We start from the raw sequence: 20,514 nt of genomic DNA on the forward strand, positions 1-20,514 counted from the left end.
ATTGCATTTTTTGAGTCAAATAATAAAAAATACTTTACTTTTATAAATTAATTTACATTACTCTTGGCAGATACATTCCTTTTAATCGCTTTTGCTATATAATGTTATAAAATGGATGCTGGACAGGTCCTAACATAGTAACATAGTAAGGCTGAAAAAAGGCATTTGTCCATCCAGTTCAGCCTATAAAATTCTGTCAGAATAAATCCCCAGATCTACGTCCTTCTAAAGAACCTAACAATAACTGTAAGATACAATATTGTCATGCTCCAGGAAGACATCCAGGCCTCTCTTGAACCCTTCGACTGAGTTCGCCATCACCACCTCCTCAGGCAAGGAATTCCAGATTCTCACTGCCCTAACAGTAAAGAATCCTCTTCTATGCTGGTCGAAAAACCTTTTCTCCTCCAGACGCAGAGATTGCCCCCTTGTGACCGTCACCTTCCTTGGTATAAACAGATCCTCGGAGAGATATTTGTATTGTCCCCTTATATACTTATACATGGTTATTTGATCGCCCCTCAGTCATCTTTTTTCTAGACTAAATAATCCTAATTTTGCTAATCTCTCTGGGCATTGTAGTTCCCCCTTCCCCTTTATTAATTTTGTTGCCCTCCTTTGTACCCGCTCTAGTTCCATTATATCCTTCCTGAGCACCGGTGCCCAAAACTGTACACAGTACTCCATGTGCAGTCTAACCAGAGATTTGTACAGAGGCAGTATAATGCTCTCATGTCTCATCATGTGTATCCAGACCTCTTTTAATGCACCCCATGATTCTGTTTGCCTTGGCAGCTGCTGCCTGGCACTGGCTGCTCCAGGTAAGTTTACCATTAACTAGGATCCCCAAGTCCTTCTCCACGTCAGATTTACCCAGTGGTTTACCGTTCAGTGTGTAATGGTGACATTGATTCCTTCTTCCCATGTGTATAACCTTACATTTATCATTGTTAAACCGCATCTGCCACCTTTCGGCCCAAGTTCCCAACTTATCCAGATCCATCTGTAGCAGAATACTATCTTCTCTTGTATTGACTGCTTTACATAGTTTTGTATTATCTGCAAATATCGATATTTTACTGTGCAAACCTTCTACCAAATCGTTAATAAATATGTTGAAGAGAATAGGTCCAAACACAGACCCCTGCGGTACCCCACTGGTCACAGCAACCCAGTTAGAGAATATACCATTTATAACCACCCTCTGCTTTCTATCACTAAGGCAGTTACTTACCCATTTATACACATTTTCCCCCAGACCCAGCATTCTCATTTTGTGTACCAACCTCTTGTGTAGCACGGTATCAAACGCTTTGGAAAAATCAAGATATACCACATCCAATGACTCACCTTGGTCCAGTCTATAGCTTACCTCTTCATAAAAACTGATTAGACTGGTGTGACAGGAGCGATTCCTCATAAACCTATGTTGATACGGCATTAAACAGTTATTATGCTGCAGCCAGGATCATATTCCTCACCAATCGTTACACAGATGCCTCTACGTTGTGCCAGTCATTACACTGGCTACCCATCCACTCCAGAATTCAGTATAAACTTATTACCCTCACCCACAAAGCCCTCCATGGCTCAGCACCACCCTACATCTCCTCCCTTGTTTCAGTATACCACCCTACTCGCACCCTCCGTTCTGCTGATGACCTGAGGTTAGCAGCCTCAATAAATCAGAACCTCCCACTCCCGTCTCCAAGACTTTACACGTGCTGCACCAATTCTTTGGAAGCACTTCCCAGGTCAATACGATTAGTCCCCAATCCCCACAATTATAAGCGTGAAAACGCATTTATTCAGACTGGCCTATCGCCTCAACACATTAACCTAATCTATCCCTGTGTGGCACAGCCAAAAGTTTTACCATAACCAGGTTCCCGGCATCATGTTCCCACATGCTTTATGCATCCATTAGCCCTCTGTGTCTGTACTGTTACACACTTAACATTATGGCTGGTCCAAACAATCAGGGCAACTGTTACCACCCACCTTTCGTGTCTACCTTTTTTTTCCTCATAGATTGTAAGCTTGCGAGCAGGGCCCTCATTCCTCTTGGTATCTGTTATGATCTTTGTGATTATTGTTATGCTGTAATGTCTATTGTCTGTACAAGTCCCCTCTGAAATGTAAAGTGCTGCGGAATATGTCGGCGCTACAGAAATAAAATTTATTATTATTCTCATTGAGATAATCCAGAATAACATCCCTCAGAAACCCTTCAAATATTTTACCAACAATAGAAGTTAGACTTAATGGCCTATAATTTCCAGGTTCACTTTTAGAACCCTTTTTAAATATTGGTACCACATTTGAATCATAGAATCGTAGAGTTGGAAGGGACCTCCTGGGCCATCTGGTCCAACCCCCTGCTCAAAGCAGGATTCGCTAAATCATCCCAGTCAGATGTCTGTCCAGCCTCTGTTATGCGCCAGTCCTGTGGAACAGACCCCGTCGCTATAGAGTCTCTAAATATAAGAAATAATGGTTTGTCTATTACATTACTTAGTTCTCTTAGTACTCGTGGGTGTATGCCATCCGGACCCGGAGATTTATCTATTTTAATCTTATTTAGCCGGTTTCGCACCTCTTCTTGGGTTAGATTGGTGACCCTAAAAATAGGGTTTTCTTTGTCTCTCGGCATTTCACCTAGCATTTCATTTTCCACCGTGAATACCGTGGAGAAGGTGTTTAATATATTAGCTTTTTCCTCATCATCTACAACCATACTTTCCTCACAATTTTTTAATGGGCCTACACTTTCACTTTTGATTCTTTTACTATTGATATAGTTGAAGTAAAGCTTGGGATTAGCTTTACTCTCCTTAGCAATGTGCTTCTCTGTTTCCTTTTTGGCAGCTTTAATTATTTTTTTAGATAAAGAATTTTTCTCCTAGTTTTTTAGAGCTTCAACGGTGCCATCCTGCTTTAGTAGTTTAAATGTTTTCTTTTTACTGTTAATTGCCCATTAAGGGGAGATACTATATGTATAATATATTAATTTGCTATACTAGCTGAAGAGCCCGGCGCTGCCCGGGCAAAGTAACTAACTGTGGTTAGTTATAGCAAATTATAATTATCCTCCATCCCATAGTCCCGTGCCCATATACCCATCATACATATCCACGATCCCATAGGCCCGTGCCCATATACCCATCATACATATCCTCCATCCCATAGTCTCATGCCCATATATCCATCACACATCCTCCATCCCATAGTCCCATGCCCATACACCCATCATAGATATCCTCCATCCAATAGTCCAGTGCCCATATACCCATCATACATATCCGCCATCCCATAGTCCCGTGCCCATATACCCGTCATACATATCCGCCATCCCATAGTCCAGTGCCCATATACCCATCATACATATCCACCATCCCATAGTCCAGTGCCCATGTACCCATCACACATCCTCCATCCCATAGTCAACCATTGTGACATCATAATGAGGGGCGGGGTTTGATACACACTTTTTCCCCATTATGTAGATAGGGGCAAAATTGTTTGGTGAATTGGAACGCATGGGGTTAAAATTTCGCCTCACAACATAGCTTAGGACACTCTCGGGGTCCAGACGTGTGACTGTGCCAAATTTTGTGGCTGTAGCTGCGACGGTGCGGATGCCAATCCCAGACATACACACACACACACATACATCGAACATACATACACACACTTGAGCTTTATATATTAGATTACTGCACAGTTTATGAAGTTTGAATAAACCTGACTGGACATTGCTTAATAAACTGCTTGCCGTATATATCTCAAGCTCTGCCAAGATATGAGCTGAAACATTATAATCGGTGTTAGAATTGCGTGCAAGATTGCCAAGGAGCACGGATGATTGCTGTCTGGAAACTGTATGTCCTGGGTCAAAGCAACTGTAGCAGTGCAAGCGCAGTCTGAAGCCATGGAGGAACTAATGAAACAGCTGGTTTAGGTTAACATGCAGCAGCAAGCCCAGGAAAATTAACTGTTGATGCAGCAGATCAAGCTGCAGCAGCAACAAATACAGCAGCAGTAGATAACACTCCTGGCAGAGACCACCCATGTCAGGGAAGCTACACCGCCTCCAAGAGGGGTGTTACAAAAGATGACTCCAGGGGATGATGTTGAGGCGTTCCTGGCCATGTTTCAGAGGATGGCAGACCATGAGAAATTTCCGCCAGGGCAGTGGGCGGAGATTCGGGCGCCATATCTAATGGGATAACTGCAGAAGACCTACTATTACCTGGCCGTGTAGAGTATGCCAATTTGAAAACAGAGATTTTAGCATGCTTAAGAGAAACTCTGGCAGGGCACAACAGGTGCATCATTGGGCCTACCATGGTGACAAACTTCCCCTATCCCAAATGTTTGACCTATTATGCCTGGTTCAAAAGTTATTGCAACCAAAATCCTCCCTAAGGCAGATGGTAGAGTGGGTCATCATGGACTAATTAATACACTTCCTCCTGAGGCCAGTGCAAGTGGCCCAGGGAGATCCCCGGAATGCCGATGAACTGGTGGGCATTGGTGGAAAGGTACCAGGTCTTCAACAGTTCTTTGGGGAAGCAAGGAGTCTTAACATATTCATACTGAGGTTACAAAAGGGGAGGTGACTACCAAAAGAACTAGAGCGACATCTGTAGCCCATCTGAAGGCCCAGGAAGATTATGAGTTCATGCTGAAGGCCACATCTAATACTGTGGTTTGTTGGAGGTGTCATACCCTGGGGTACATAGCCGCCCGTTGCCCCAGAACCACCAATGAACTGCAGTATAGGTCGGCGCTGCTCATATTTTGCATTGTCAGCCTGTTAGTGACTAGTCTATTTGACTCAGGGAGTTTGGTAACACTAGTGAAGATCACACTTCCTCACTGGCTGGTTCTTGGGAAAGTGGTGGAAGTCGGGTGTGTTCATGGAGATGTACATGATGTGGCTCGTGTGGTCATAAATACAAACTCTGGCACAAAGACTCATGACATTTGAGTCATCCAGGATTTGTTACACCCCATAATAATAGGGCTGGACTTTTCTTTATTCTGGGACTTAAATCTAAAAGGAGCGTATGATAATGTCATTGTACTTGATGGTGTTGTTCAAGAGCCGAGGGCCAACACCCAATATCCTTATTTTGCCATGAATGAGGAGTTATTATGGCGTGTCACCTAGTAGAGGAGTGAAATAGTCGAGCACTTACTGGTACCAGGACTTTACAGATGAGGTGTGTTAGACATGGCCCATACTCGTGTTGTGTGGTCATCTTGGGGTAAACAAAAACCATGAAACGATCATACAGAGGTACTACTGGCCCAGTTGTCACCGAGACATTATGAACTATTATAGGTCCTGTCCCACCTGCCAGCTAACCTTCCCGGCGGTTCACTTCCATAGTCCGTTGGTGCCCTTGCCCATCATTGAGGTTCTGTTTGATTGCATAGCCACGGATCTACAGGTATCCCTGGTCAAGTCTTCCAGAAAGCAGCAGTACATCCTCGTGATCCTGGACTATGCTACACAGTACCTGGAGGCTGCACCATTACAAAATTCCTCCACTAAATGTATAGCTCAGGAGTTGGTTCATATCTTTTCCAGAACAGGGTTGCTTAAGGAGATCATAAAGTACCAAGGGACTCCATTCATGTCAAAGGTGATGAGAGAGTTGTGCAAAACACTGCAAATTATACAACTCTGGACCTCAAGTGGACCATCCACAGATGGACGGTCTGGAGGAAAGGTTTAATAAAGCCTTGAAAGCCAGGCCGTGTTAAAATAAGGTTGTAGAGAAGGACTGCCGAGGGTATTTAGTAAACATAATTTTTTTATCAAAATAATGTACAAGCCATCCCGCCACGTCACGGCAACCCTTGTGGGACAGTCCCTACTCTAGTATTTAAAACCTTTTCACTTGCCAAGTGACGTGAATGTGAATAGGTTTTAAATACTAGAGTAGGGACTGTCCCACAAGGGTTGCCGTGACGTGGCGGGATGGCTTGTACATTATTTTGATCAAAATTATGTTTACTAAATACCCTTATTATTATCATTACCTTTATGCATTATTTGCAGTATATTTTTTACTTTTTAGTTCAGGATATTTGTGTTTTTTGTTTTCTCTGGTTAATGGTCATGTGTTAATATGCACTTACATTGTGCATACACATTAACTTACTTTTCTCAGTTCAGATTTGTTTTTTATGTTTTTTACCCTACAAAAGTGTAGCTGAACATCTGGCCCAGATGCAAGACAAGATTGCCTATTTGATGTCTATTGTGAAAGGTCACCTCCTCAAAGCACAAGAGACACAGGCACCCTTGCAAATTTGTCATTTTGTGTTCTCTTGTTGTGTTTCAGCCATTGGGTGGTGTGAGCATTGTCTTACTGACTTGTTCACACTTGTGCATGTCACATATGTTTTTAATCCGTTTTTCCTTGCTAAGCATGGTTTGGGAGACCCCACCCCTCTCCTGTGTGACATGCACATAAATGAGCTGTCTTACACCACAAGCCCATATACTAGGAGGCGCCTGTCTGTATCCTGTTCATTTAGACACTGTTCACATGTTCAGGTTTTAAATACATTAGATAGGGACTGCTTGGTGAAGGGTTACCGTGACGTGGTGAAGCGGCTTGGTATACATTTTTTGCAAAAAACGTATCGACTAAATACCCTGTATTTGTTAAACAGCATTTGCTGATTACTGTCATGTTTTTTACTGCAGAGTATTTTTGCAAATTTGTCATTTTGTGTTCTATTGTTGTGTTTCACCCTTGTACAATAGGTTGGAGAGGGTGAGACACTTCAGCCTTGGAGATTGGGTACTGATGCTGGTACCTACAGTGAGAAGCAAATTTCTGGCTAAGTGGTAGGGCCCCTATGAAGTAGTTGAAAAGATTGGCGAGGTCAGCTATAAAATCCATTAACCAGGTAGAAGGAAGCCTTACCAGGTGTACCATGTCGACCTGATCAAGCAGTGGCAAGATAGGGAACTCATGGAAGCCCCTTGTTTGCTGGCAAATTTCAAATGCAACGTGCTCAAAAGCAGCAATGCCGAGAGTTGCTACATTGGAACAGAGACCTGTTCTCGGAATTACCAAGTTGTACTCAGGTCATAGAGCATGCTCTCACAGAGCCTTATGTTTGGGTAAACTTTAAGCTGTATTAGATCACTGCAGCCTGCCGATGGTCTCAAAAGAGGTGAAGCAGATTCTGAAACTGGGGGTCATTAAAGAGTCTAAGAGTGGCAGTTCCAGTCAAAACCTTAACGTTGAGGAAGAGGTCCTACATGATCTTGAAACGTGTTGACTATATAACCTGTTTTAAAATAAAAGCTTTGAAGAACATTGTCTGCCATTGATCCTTATCAGCAGCACAAATTTGGACACATACACTTGGTTTCAACAATTCTTCAGCAGGGACAGGGAAGCTGGCTAGATTTGATGGAAAGATGGATGCATCTAAATACGGGGCAATCTTGGAGGAAAACCTGTTAAAAGCTGCAAAAGTCTTGAGACTGGGGTGTAAATTCGCCTTACAGCAGGACAATGACCCTACAATGGATGGTTCATATTAAAGCACATTCATGTGTGTAAACAGCACAGACACAGTCCAGACCTAAACCCCAATGAGAATCTGCTGCAAAATCTAAAAATTGCTGTTCACAGACGTCTCCATCCAATATCACTGAGCTAGAACTAGTTTGCAAAGAATGGGAAATATTTGTAGCCTCTAGATGAGCAAAGCTTGTATAGACAGACCCCAATTGACTTTCAGCTGTAACTGCAGCGAAGGGTGGTCCTACAAATGTATTGACTCGGGGCTAAATACAAATACACATTACAATTTTCAGGTTTTTACAATCTGTTCTGTGTTTTCTGCACTGTGTATTTTATTTCTATATAGCCTCACAACATAACCATTAATGAGCACTATACAGCTCACACAACACTGCTGTATATTCAGTACACACACAGCTCTTCTACATATGCACATTTACATACACACAGCTCTGCTACATACTCACCCTTGCATACACTGCTCTGCTACTTATACACATTTATATGCACATTTACATACACACAGCTCTGCTACACATAATTACATACACATACAGATTTGCTACATATCAACATTGACATACACAAACAGCTCAGCTACATACAGTATGCAAAAAGTAAGTACACCCCTCACATTTTTTAAGTATTTTATTATATCTTTTAATGGGGCAACACTGAAGATATGACACTTTGATACAATGTAAAGTAGTCAGTGTACAGCTAGTATATCAGTGTAAATTTGGTGTGCCCTCTAAATAACTCGACACATAGCCATTCATGTCTAAACCTCTGTCAACAAAAGTGAGTACACCGCTAAGTGAAAAAGGCCAAATTCTGCCCAATTAGCCATTTTCCCTCCCCGGTGTCATTTGACTCAGTGTTACAAGGTCTCATGTGTGAATAGGGAGCAGGTGTGGTAAATTTGGTGTTATCGCTATCACACTTTCACGTACTGTTCACTGGAAGTTCAAAATGGCACCTCATGGCAGAGAACTTGTTGAGGATCTGAAAAATTGTTGTCTACAAAAAGATGGCCTAGGCCAGTGATGGCAAACTTATGGCACGCGTGCCAGAGAGGGCACGCAGAGCCCTCTTAGCTGGCACGCGGCCTCGCCTCACTGCTCCGGAGCTACAGCTTCCTTCCTCTCACTTATTGAGCGGCGTGGCCGCGGAGCTGAATGATGAGGTCATCCAGCCGCGGCTGCGCCGCTCAATGTGTGAGAGGAAGAAAGCTGCCGGAGAGGTGAGTGTGGCCCCTGGTGTGTGTTTGTGGCCGCTGGTGTGTGTGTGTGTGTTGAGTGTGGCTGCTGGTGTGTGTGTGATGGGGAGAGGGCCAATGATGGGGAGAGGGCTAATGATGGGAGTGATGGGGAGAGGGCAGAGGGCCAATGATGGAAGTGATGAGTAGAGGGGAATGATGGGAGTGATGGGGAGAGGGCCAATGATGGGAGTGATGGGTAGAGGGGAATGATGGGAGTGATGGGGAGAGGGCTAATGAGGGGAGTGATGGGGAGGGGGAATGATGGGGAGAGCTAATGATGGGAGTGATGGGGAGAGCGCTAATGATGGGAGTGATGGGGAGAGGGGGAATGATGGGGAGGGGGCTAATGATGGGAGTGTTGGAGAAAAGGCCAGTGATGGGGAGAAGGCACTGATGGGAGTGATGGGGAGAGGGCAATCATGGGAGTGATGGGAAGGAGGAAATGATGGAGGTGGTGGAATGGGCAATTTCTACATTTCTACATGAAGGGGATCATGAAGGGGCATATCTCTGCATGAAAGGGATCATGATGGGGCATATTCCTGCAAGAAGGGGATCATGATGGGGCACATTACTACAAGAAGGGGATTATGATAGGGCATTTGGCACTTCGTCATCTATAATAATAAATGCCCTAAGCAACTTCCGGTTGTAACAACTTCCGTCTAGTTGTAACCGGTGACGTCATCGCACACCTCTTTCCATGTTAACCCTCAACACACACACTCCACTCACCTTTCACCATCTCCACTCACGTCCACTCACTCTTTCACTCCACATACGACCCTTTCTCTCACTCTGTCTCTCATACTCATGCCGTCATCGCCGCTGATCCACGATCCCCGACCCCCGACATCTTCTTCCGCCGGCGCCATCCTGGATCCAGACGTCCTCCACGCCGGCGACATGTTCTTGCGGCGACGCCATTTTGGATCGGCGAAATCCCGCGATAGTCAAGACGGCGTCGCCGCAAGAACATGTCGCCGGCGAGGACGACGTCGGGATCCAAAATGGCGTCGGCGAAAACTCGCGAGATTTCGCCGACGCCATTTTGGATCCCGACGTCGTCCACGCCGGCGACATGTTCTTCCGGCGACGCCATCTTGACTATCGCGGGATTTCACGATACTCAAGATGGCGTCGCCGCAAGAACATGTCTCCGGCGTGGACAACGTCTGGATCCAGGATGGCGCCGGCGGAAGATGTCGGGGATCGTGGAGCAGCGGCGATGACGGCGTGAGTATGAGAGACGGAGTGAGAGAAGGGGTCATATGTGGAGTGAAAGAGTGAGTGGAGATGGTGAAAGGTGAGAGGAGTGTGTGTTGAGGAGTGTGTGTGTTGAGGGTTAACATGGCAAGAGGTGTGATGCTATCGCATCCTCCCGATGCGATAGCATCGGGCCATAATCTAGTAAATAATAAGGGTTTAGGTTGCAGTTTGGGCACTCGGTCTCAGAAAGGTTTGCCATCATTGACCTAGGCTATAAGAAAATTGCCAACACCCTGAAACTGAGCTGCAGCACAGTGGTCAAGACCATAGAAATTTAACAACATGTTCCACTCAGAACTGGCCTCGTCATGGTCGACCAAAGTAGTTTAGTGCACGTGCTCAGCGTCATACCCAGAGGCTATCTTTTCAAAACAGGCATATGAGTGCTGCCAGAGTTGCTGTAGAGCAGGGGTCCCCAACCTGTAGCTCGGGAGCCACATGTGGCTCGCGGTCCCATGAATTGTGGCTCGCAGCTATCTGCCAGCTTGGTGCATTAGGTCCACATCTAGCAAACAGGTATGAAGACAACTTCTCAAAATGGTGAATTTTGTAAGTAGTCCTGCACAGAAGATTAGATCTGGATGCACATATACTGTCTTGAGGTTTAGAGATGTTTTAGGTATGGTACGCTGGAGGATGATACTACCTGTTCGAGGAGGTTCTTGAAGCTGGATGTGACAGTGTGTTGGGAGTCTTCGATGGGAGAATACTGAATGGGGGTATTGTGAGAACAACCCCTGGAACTCAGTGTATTTTTTTGGAATGATTTATGTGGAAAAGCTTTGGTTATGATTATACCTGTAATGGGGGCTTTGGTTGACACTATTTTGAGAGGGGTGGGAGCTGGATGTGGCTCGCAACCCTCTCTCAGTGCTGAATGTGGCTTTCGACCCTCTCTCTAAGCTGAATGTGGATCTCAAGGTCATAAAGGTTGGGGACCACTGCTGTAGAGGCTAGAGGGGTGAGGTCAGCCTGTCAATGTTCAGACCATAAGCCTTACACTGCATCAAATTGATCTACATGGCTGTCATCCGCGTAGGAAGCCTCTTCTAAAGATGATGCACAAAGCCAGCAAACAGTTTGCTGAACACAAGTAAAGACATGGATTACTGGAATTATATCCTGTGGTCTAAGGGGCCCAAGATAATCTTATTTAGTTCAGATCTAATCAATTGTGTGTGGCGGCAACCAGGTGAGGAGTACAAAAACAATTGTGTCTCACCTACTGTCAAGCATGGTTGTGAAAGTGTCATGGTTTGGGGCTGCATGAGTGCTGACGGCTGTGGGGAGCTAGTTCATTGAGGATACCATGAATGTCAACATGTACTGTAACATACTGAAGAAGTGAATGAAGCATAATCCCCTCACTTTGAAATCTAGGCAGCAGGGCAGTATTCCAACTTGATAAGTACCCCAAAAACATCTCCAAGTTGAACACTGCACTGCTAAAGAAACTCTCAAGACCTAAACCCTGTAAGTTATCCTCAAACAGAAGGAGGAGGAACCAATGCCTCTAACATCCACCAGTTCTGTGATGTCATCATGGAGGAGTGGAAGAGTATTCCAGCAGCAACCTGTGAAGCTTTAGTGAACCCCATGCTCAAAAGAGTTAAGGGCCTGTCACACTAAGCGATATCGCTAGCAATATCGCTATAACTTGTGACGTTATAGCGATATTGCTAGCGATATCGCTGTCTGATACTTACCTACGACCCGCTCCCCCGCTGCTTATCGCTGATCGCGCGAGAACAGGCTGGACTGTTTCTCGTCGTCAGCTTCCTGCGGCGCTTCCTGTGGAGACGAGCGACGCGTGGAGCCGGGCGGGAGGACGCAGGATCGCCTGGTGTGACAGGTAAGTAGCGACCCCCGTCCCCAGCGATGTCGCTGGTGAGATCTGCCTGTGTGGCAGCTCACTAGCGACCACTTAGCGATGTACCAGCGATCCTGACCGTGTCATATCGCTGGTCGGGATCGCTGGTACATCGCTAAGTGTGACAGTACCTTTAAGGCTGTGCTTGAAACACGGGTATTACATACCTGGTAATGTGTTTTTTCATGAGACATGACGGCACCAGGAGAGAGGGGATCCGCCCTTCAAGGACAGGAAACCTTCAAGATAAAAGGGGCGGCTCCTCTCTCGGCATCAGTTGTTTTACAGAGCACGAGAGGAACTCTGCAGGTTAGTGTACATATAAATAATACATCCTTTATACCATTACATTTTCCAACACCCAAGGGAGTGTATAATGCAAATAATGCATCCCACTAATGATGTGATCAATAGGGAGGTAATATAAGGGTGCCGTCATGTCTCATGAAAAAACACATTACCAGGTATGTAATACCCGTGTTTTTCCATCATACATGACGGCACCACGAGAGAGTTACAGAGATTTGTATTCTCTTAGGGAGGGATCACTGCTTGTAACACTCTTCTCCCAAATGTGAGATCAGAGGTAGCAAATAGGTCTAACCTATAATGTTTGAAAAAGACGAAGAGGACCAAGTGGCCGCCTAACAGATTTGGTCAATGGGAGCGTCTGCTCTCTCCATCCAGGTCGTCGCCATGGCCCTCGTGGAGTGGGCTTTTATACATTCTGGAATAGCCCTGCCTGCACTGCTATATGCTGGCATAATGGCCTTTCTCACTCATCTAGCTATAATCTGTTTAGAGGCCCTTCCTTGCCCCTTGGAATGAGACAAATAAGGCCCTCTGTTTTCTCCAAGGCCTCATTACCTCAAAATACTGCAGGAGACATCTCCTCACATCTAGGCAATGAAGCTTCTCCTCCTTCTGGTAGTTAGGGTTAGAACAAAGGGATGGCAAGATTATCTCCCGAGCCCTATGGAATTTTCATACCACCTTGGGAAGGTATGCTAGATCTAATTTTAACACAACTCTATTGACCATGCGAGTAAATCCCCAACCTACGGGCCAATGTGAGCACCACTAATAAGGCTGTTTTTAATGTTAGAATCTTATCTGATGTTGTGCTTAGTGGTTCAAACGGACTCTGTCAGAGATGATAGGACTAAATTTAGATCCCAAGGAGGAGGAGTTGGGGACCTGACAGAGTCAGCTCTAGTACAGGCCCGGATAAACCAGGCCATCCACCTATTGTTTACCAGTTCACAGTTGAATACGGCTGCCAGGGCTGAGACGCGTACTTTGAGGGTACTGACAGCTAACCCCAACTCTAAACCTTTCTGCAGAAATTCCAGGATTGCCACTATCGGGACTTCCCCTTTACCGTATTGGGCCTGAGACAGATAAGAGTTTTTTTCCATATTCTCCCATGAATTTTTGTAGTTACTGGTTTTCTGCTACTGAGTAAGGTGGAGATTAACCCCACTGAGAATCCCTTTTTCTCTAGTAGTGACCTTTCAAATTCTAGGCTGCCAAATGCAGCCTGGATTTCTGAGGGTGATTGAAGGGACCCTGTGTTAGAAGGTCCTAGACCTCTGTTACTGACATCACTCTCAGCCAGTAGAACCATGGTCTTTTCCGCCAAAGGGGAGCTATCATAATCACTCTGGCTCTGTCCTACCTGATTTTCCTCTGAACCGCTGGTATGAGGCATATTGGAGGGAAGGCATACAAGAGACCTGATGTTCACTCTATCCTGAAGGCGTCTGTCAACGGCCTGTCTGCTGGACTTGGGGAGCAGGTTTTCTGAACCTTCCTGGGCTTTTGAGGCAAAAAGATCTATACTGGGTTTTCCCCACATGTGCACTATCCGTTGAAAAATGGACTCTTTTAGGCACCATTCTCCTTGCCTCAAGTGGTTCCTGCCCAGAAAGTCTGCCTTTAGGTTGTCTACACCTCGGATATGCAGGGCTGATAATGAGAGTAACTGGTGTTCTGCCAGAGTCATGATCCGGCCTCAAGCTGCTTAGCGGAGGCCCTCTGACGAGAGCAGTCACCTTCAGCCTAAAAAAGCCGGTGGCTATCTGCATGAAGGACTGAGAACGGGTGTCTCCCTGGTGGTTTACATATGCAACCACTGCTTGGTTGTCCGATAGGACTCTCACATGGTGTCCTCTTTAAGTGTGGTAACAATTCCTTTAGCGCTTTATCGATTTAGAAGTTCTCAATCGTTTGAGGATAGATTTCTTTCCTCCTGGGCCCAGGGATCCTGGAGCCATAATGTGTCTAGGTGGGCTCCCCACCGCAAGGACTGGTGTCCGTTGTGAATACCTTGGAGGCTGTGTGTGTGTGTGCAGGGTACTCCTCTCAGAGATGACTATCTGTAGCCATCACCTGAGTGACTGGAGTACGGGAGGGTGAGCTTCTGCTCTAACCGTCCCTGAAGTTCCAGATTGTTCTGCAGCACACACACTTACAGTTCCCTTATGTGGAACTGGGCCTATTGCGCCGCTGGTATGCAGGAGGTGAGGGACCCCAACACGACATGGTCCTTTACAGAGTCATTTCTGGCTTTTTTATTTCCCTTTCTTCCTCTGGGAGGTGATACTCCTGCTCCACCGAGTCCATTGTTAACCCCAAGAAATTATCTTTTTCCCTGAGATGCGCTGTGACCTCTGCAATTAATTTCGTGAAAACTCGGGGGGTTATTGCTACCCCAAAGGGCAGAGCCCTGTACTGAAAGTGACGCCACTGAGACCTCATCTGGACCGCCACCCTGAGATATTTGCGATCTTGTTGTCGGATCGGGGCGTGGTAATAAGCGCTCTTGAGATCCAAGATTGCCATATAGCACTGAGGAAAGAGGCGCTTCATTGCTGATCTTATTGTTTCCATCTTGAAGGATGGGATTATCAGGTACTTGTTGAGGCCCTTTTAGATTTATAATTGTCCTCCAGGAATTGTCTGTTTTTTTATAAGAAATAGGGGGGAGTAAAAACCTTCCTTTCTTTCCTCTACTGGAACATCTTCCAGGACATGTTTGTCTAGGAGCAAGACCACTTCCCCTTCCAGACTGTCTTGCTTTTCTTGAGAGGACTGTACTGGAGTCTGCATGTATCTTCATGCAGACTCCAGTGGGTGGAACCTTAACTCCAGACCTGACCCCACAATTTTGTTGGATCCAGGTGCTGGATGAGATCCTCTCCCAGGCTGGCAGGAAGTAAGAGAGCCTTCCCCCCACCTGAGAAGGACCGTCACTGGCAGGGTTTTTTGGTGTCTTTGGAGGGCTTGCCGAAGTAGAAGCCTCTCCCACCTCTGGATCGCTTGTCAGAGTTGTTTCGGTCTCGATCCTAATATTGCTGTCTTCTGGACTTCCGGCCCTTCTGAAAGGAGCTCCGAAAAGTCTGAAATGGCTGTTTTGGGAAATTCTTCTTTTTGTTGCCGGCCTTTTCTAACACTTCATCCAATGCCGGTACAAACAGGAAATTTCCCTCACACGGCAAAGAGCAGAGTTTCATCTTTGCCTGTGTGTCCCCCGGCTAGCATTTGAGCCATACTGCAGGGCGTCCCACATTAGTTAAAGCTGCTGATTTTGCTGCTAGCTTTGCTGAATCCGCTGAAGCCTCAGCTAGAAAAACTGCCGCTGCTCTGATGGCCGGTATTGCTTCTAAGATAGACTCCCTGGGGACTCCTTGCTCTAGCTGATCCTCCAGGTTATCAACCTATATTTTTAGGGATCTAGCCATACAAGTGGCTGCGATGGTTGGTCTTAGTACCCCAGCCGAGGCCTCCCAGGCTGTTTTAAGACAATTTTCTGTCTGTCAGAGGTTCTTTCACGGAACCTAAATCCTCAAAGAGCAGGGAGGACTTTCTGTCGACCTCTGAGATTTCTACGTCAATCTTTGGAGCCCCATCCCAGGATGAGGATGTCTCTTCCTCAAAGGGGTACCTCCTTTTCAGGGAATTGATTATCTGGGACTTGTTCCCTGTTTTCCCATTCCCTTTTAATGAGTCCTTGCCGCTGTTCGTTAATAGGGAAGGCTCTACGTTTTTCTTATAGCAAGCTGTCGAACATGAGTTCTATGGCTCTTTGCTTTCTCATCTACCAGCCCCATGATAGGCCGGACTGCTTTAATAAGCTTGTCTGTACTGTAGCTTCCACTAGGAATGTATCTTTCTCATCTGAGCTACTTTCTGAGTAGCGAGATTTAACTGAGTCCTCCTCTGATCCTGTGGAGTCCTCCTGAGAGATCAATGAGGGGCTGGCCTATCCATGTCGGTTGACTGTAAAGCCCTTACTGACTTACAGACTTCTGACTGGGTCAGGGTTCTCAGGCTCTCAGCAAAGAGGGTGTCTCCAACGCTACTGTCTTATCAATACAGTCTTGACACAATCTCTTATTCCTAAGGGACTTTTTTGCATAAGGAATATTCCTTATTCCTAGCTTTTGATTTACCCTTTTTTAGGGACCTCCAATGCTCTACCCTACCAATGTATGTAAAAGAGGGGAGAGGAGACAAGAGAGAGAGAAAGAGGACAGACATTATCGTGCTAGACTTTCTCGAAGCTCACTCACCACTCGGACGCTTCACAGGACGGGTACCGGATCTGGAGGCTGCCTGGTCTATGGACCCCTCCTTTTTTAAAACCATGACGATCCACCTGTACGCTGTCCGAGCGGCTTCCACTGTTGTTATGGCGCATCTGGCTCTTCTCATCTGCGCGAGACCGCCACTCCTGCACCTCCTGGCGCGGCTGTAAGTGCTCTGGCGAAAGGCTCTCAATCTTACAAGCTGTTTAGCCGCTGCTGCTTCCAGATGACAGCAGTCACATTCAACCTAGAATGGCTGGTGACCCATGCCAGCACTTCTGACAGTATTACCCCATTTTTTTATTTTTTTTTTTTTATTAGCCCCTTTCCTACAATGGACGTAATATTCCGTTCATGTGACCTGGGACCTAATTCCCATGGACGGAATATTACGTCTAATGCGATCAGCTGCGCTCACGGGGCTGATTGTTGCAAAAATGAGAAATCGCTGGTCAACTTTTAACCCTTATAACTTCCTAACAAAAAAAAAATTTGGTTCCAAAATTGTGCTGATGTAAAGTAAACATATGGGAAATGTTACTTATTAAGTTTTTTGTGTGCCGTATCTCTGTGATTTAAGGGCATAAAAATTCAAAGTTGGAAAATTGCGAAATTTTCGCCAAATTTCTGTTTTTTTCACAAATAAACACAAGTTATTTGAATGAAATTTTACCACTAACATGAAGTACAATATGTCATGAGAAAACAATGTCAGAATCACCGAGATCCATGGAAGCGTTTCAGAGTTATTACCTCATAAAGGGACAGTGGTCAGAATTGTAAAAATTGGCCCGGGAGTTAACGTGCAAACCACCCTTGGTAGTGAAAGGGTTAATTGATCACATGGTTGATCCTGCACCTGCCGTCCGCCTGAGCTTCCTGCCTCGCATACGCGCTGTGTTTTTGTCTGTGCGCGCCTCAGGCAATCAAACAGCCCTTTACTATGCTGGCTCCAGGATCGCGCATCGGCAACCACTTCCGCTGCGCGCTCTGTACTACTTCCGGTGCACGCACCCTGTCATGTGGGCGTACCTGGGGTTACTTTCTGAGCGCGCTATCCCTCCAGTGCGCACTCACCCACATTCCGGCCCCGCAGCTGCTGGCACACGTCCTGGTGCACCCGCCATGCGTGTCCTGGCTTCTACTTCCTGCGCGCGCCGTCTTCCGGTGCGCATTCCCATTCGCAATAACTGCCTGCTCCCAGGTGTCCCCCAGCTGTGTGCACCAGGCTTCACTTCCGATGTGCGACCGGGTCACCGTGCATCTGTTGCGGCGTTCCCACGCCACCAGCCGCCATGACACTCGCTGCTGCCGACCTCATACCTGCGGCCCCCATGGACCTGGAATCAGGAAAAAGCTTCAACGCTGCCCTGGCCACCACTGTTTGCAGGTACTCATTTTTTTTTTCTCCAGGGTAGTCCACGGTGTCCTGGCTTGTGCTCAACAGGGAGGGACCTCCAAAAGGTGGCCTCTGAGGAGTTTTAATTCTGCCCGGGCACCGATGTGCCTCAAGGGGCTGCATGGTCACCAGATGTCAACAGGAAGGGAGCACAGAAAGTGGCCTCCGAGAACTTCCATGGGGCATGTCGGCATCAGGGAGGGTACACCGAATGTGGCCTCTGAGGCTCTAAACTTCACCCGGGCATTTGCCTCACGGGCAGTGGCCATGCATTCGCTCAGGGGGGCATGGGAATACATGGCCCCAGAGGCGACTACCGGTACCTGGTGATGGATGTAGCAGACCGGTGCCTGCCAGTAACCATCCGACCCAGGCATCCTCTTCTTTCTTCAAGAGACTTCATCTTGAGGGCTCCCCATCAATGGAAACGAACTGATGCGGAGAGGAGCCACCCCTTTTATCTTGAAGGTTTCCTGTCCTTGAAGGGCGGATCCCCTCTCTCGTGGTGCCGTCATGTATTATGGAAAAAATAATGGTGGCCACACAAAACATTGACACATTGGCCATTTTCACTTAGGGGTGTACTCACTTTTGTTGACAGCGGTTTAGACTTTAATTGCTGTGTATTAAGTTATTTGAAGGGCCCCCCAAATTTGCACTGTTATACAAGCTGTACACTGACTACTTTACAGTGTATCAAAATGTCATATCTTCATTGCGAGTTATTTTTTAATTTTAACAAAATATGATTCTCCAGTAATTAATTTTTCCCTGCATGGGATTTTTGATGTTTAAGAAGGCACCATTTTCGATTAAAAGATTTCCCACATTCTGAACATAAATATAGTTTTTCTCCTGTGTGAGTTCTCTGATGTGTGATAAGATTTGATTTCTCTGCAAAACATTTTCCACATTCTGAACAAAAATGAGGCTTTTCCCCTGTGTGAATTCTCTGGTGACTAACAAGATGGGATTTCCGGTTAAAATATTTCCCACATTCTGAACATGAATGTGGCTTCTCCCCTGTGTGAGTTCTGTGATGTGAGATAAGATTTGATTTCTCTGCAAAACATTTCCCACATTCTGAACATGGATATGGCTTCTCCCCAGTGTGAATTCTCTCATGCCTAACAAGAACTGATTTCCGGTTAAAATGTCTCCCACACTTGGAACATGAAAATCTCTTCTCCTCTATGTGAATATTTTGATGTTTAACAAAATATGTTTCAAGGGGAAAACTATTTCCATATTCTGAACGTGAAAATGGCTTCTTTGCTTTAACAGCAGTTCGTTTTTTAATGATTATCTTGTAACTTTTATTTTTCTTAGTAGTCTGTAATGAATCAGAAGGTAGGACCTGTTTCAAAGGATCAGATGATAGATCTTTGCTGTCAAGGGATGATGGTATATCTGGAGTAATGGCATTCTCTTCAGTTGAATCCTGTGTGAGCTCAAGGTCATCTGATATAAAAATTGAAGATGTCAGTTGTTCCTCTGATCTCCTGGTACAGTCATCTGGCAAGAATGAAACCAATTAATATTTTTTAATAAAATATCTTTGAAATGTATATTTTTCAACATTTCTGCTTAAAATCTCCATAGAAATGCGAAGTTATGTAGTAAAACTGAATTATTCACTAAGACAATAACAGCTCACAGTCTAAGGGCTCATCCCCATTTACGATAAAAAAATTGTCCGATTTCAGGATCAAAAATTCGGACGAGTGCTATGCGAGTGTACTGCGATTTCCGTGCGATTTTTCCGTACGACATGCAATGCGATTTTAACATGAGGTTTTTTTTACATAGACCAGTTCTCTCCATGTAAAAACTCATGTTAAAATGGCATTGTAAAAAAAAACCTGTACACATCATTTTAAAACAAAAGAATCTTCAAAACATTATACACACAGTATATATATGTATATATATAATGTACATAGATATATAGATATAGTAAAGACCAGCAGATGCCGCATACAGTAATGAATAGAATAGGTTAGAATAGATAGGATATATACACGTAGACTAGGTGTATATATACACACATACACCGTATATATGTGTGTGTGTGTGTGTGTATATATATATATTATATATACACACCTATTATATGAGTATATATCTATTCTATTCTAACCTATTCTATTCATTACTGTATGCGGCATCTGCTGGTCTTTACTATATCTATCTATCTATATATATATATATATATATATATATATACACACACACACACACATACATACATACATACACACACACACTATATATAATAATAATAATAATAATAATGTTTGTTTTAAAACAATGTGTACAGTTTATATAATTCCACATGTGTTAATTCATAGTTTTGATGCCTTCAGAGTAAATCTACAATTTTCATAGTCATGAAAATAAAGAGAACTCTTTGAATGAGAAATGAGAAGGTATGTATTTGGTCAGAAACAAAATTTCATCTCAATACTTTGTGATATATCCTTTGTTGGCAATGACAGAGGTCAAACGTTTTCTGTAAGTCTTCACAAGGTTGCCACACACTGTTGTTGGTATGTTGGCCCATT

At 45.0% G+C, this 20,514-nt stretch overlaps 1 protein-coding gene across 1 annotated transcript in view; it reads right to left on the bottom strand.

Annotated features, from left to right (window-relative positions):
- LOC141052996 (uncharacterized) overlaps positions 1 to 20,514 on the bottom strand; it is a 143,404-nt gene that overhangs the window by 105,602 nt on the left and 17,288 nt on the right. The window contains exon 7 of the mRNA XM_073550319.1: positions 19,308 to 19,465. Within this exon, the coding sequence (XP_073406420.1) occupies positions 19,308 to 19,465 (158 nt within the window). The remainder of the gene's footprint in view (positions 1 to 19,307; positions 19,466 to 20,514) is intronic.

Source organism: Dendrobates tinctorius, unplaced genomic scaffold, assembly GCF_039654945.1.
Source record: "Dendrobates tinctorius isolate UK_male_01 unplaced genomic scaffold, ASM3965494v1 ptg000164l, whole genome shotgun sequence".
NCBI classification, from domain to species: domain Eukaryota; kingdom Metazoa; phylum Chordata; class Amphibia; order Anura; family Dendrobatidae; genus Dendrobates; species Dendrobates tinctorius.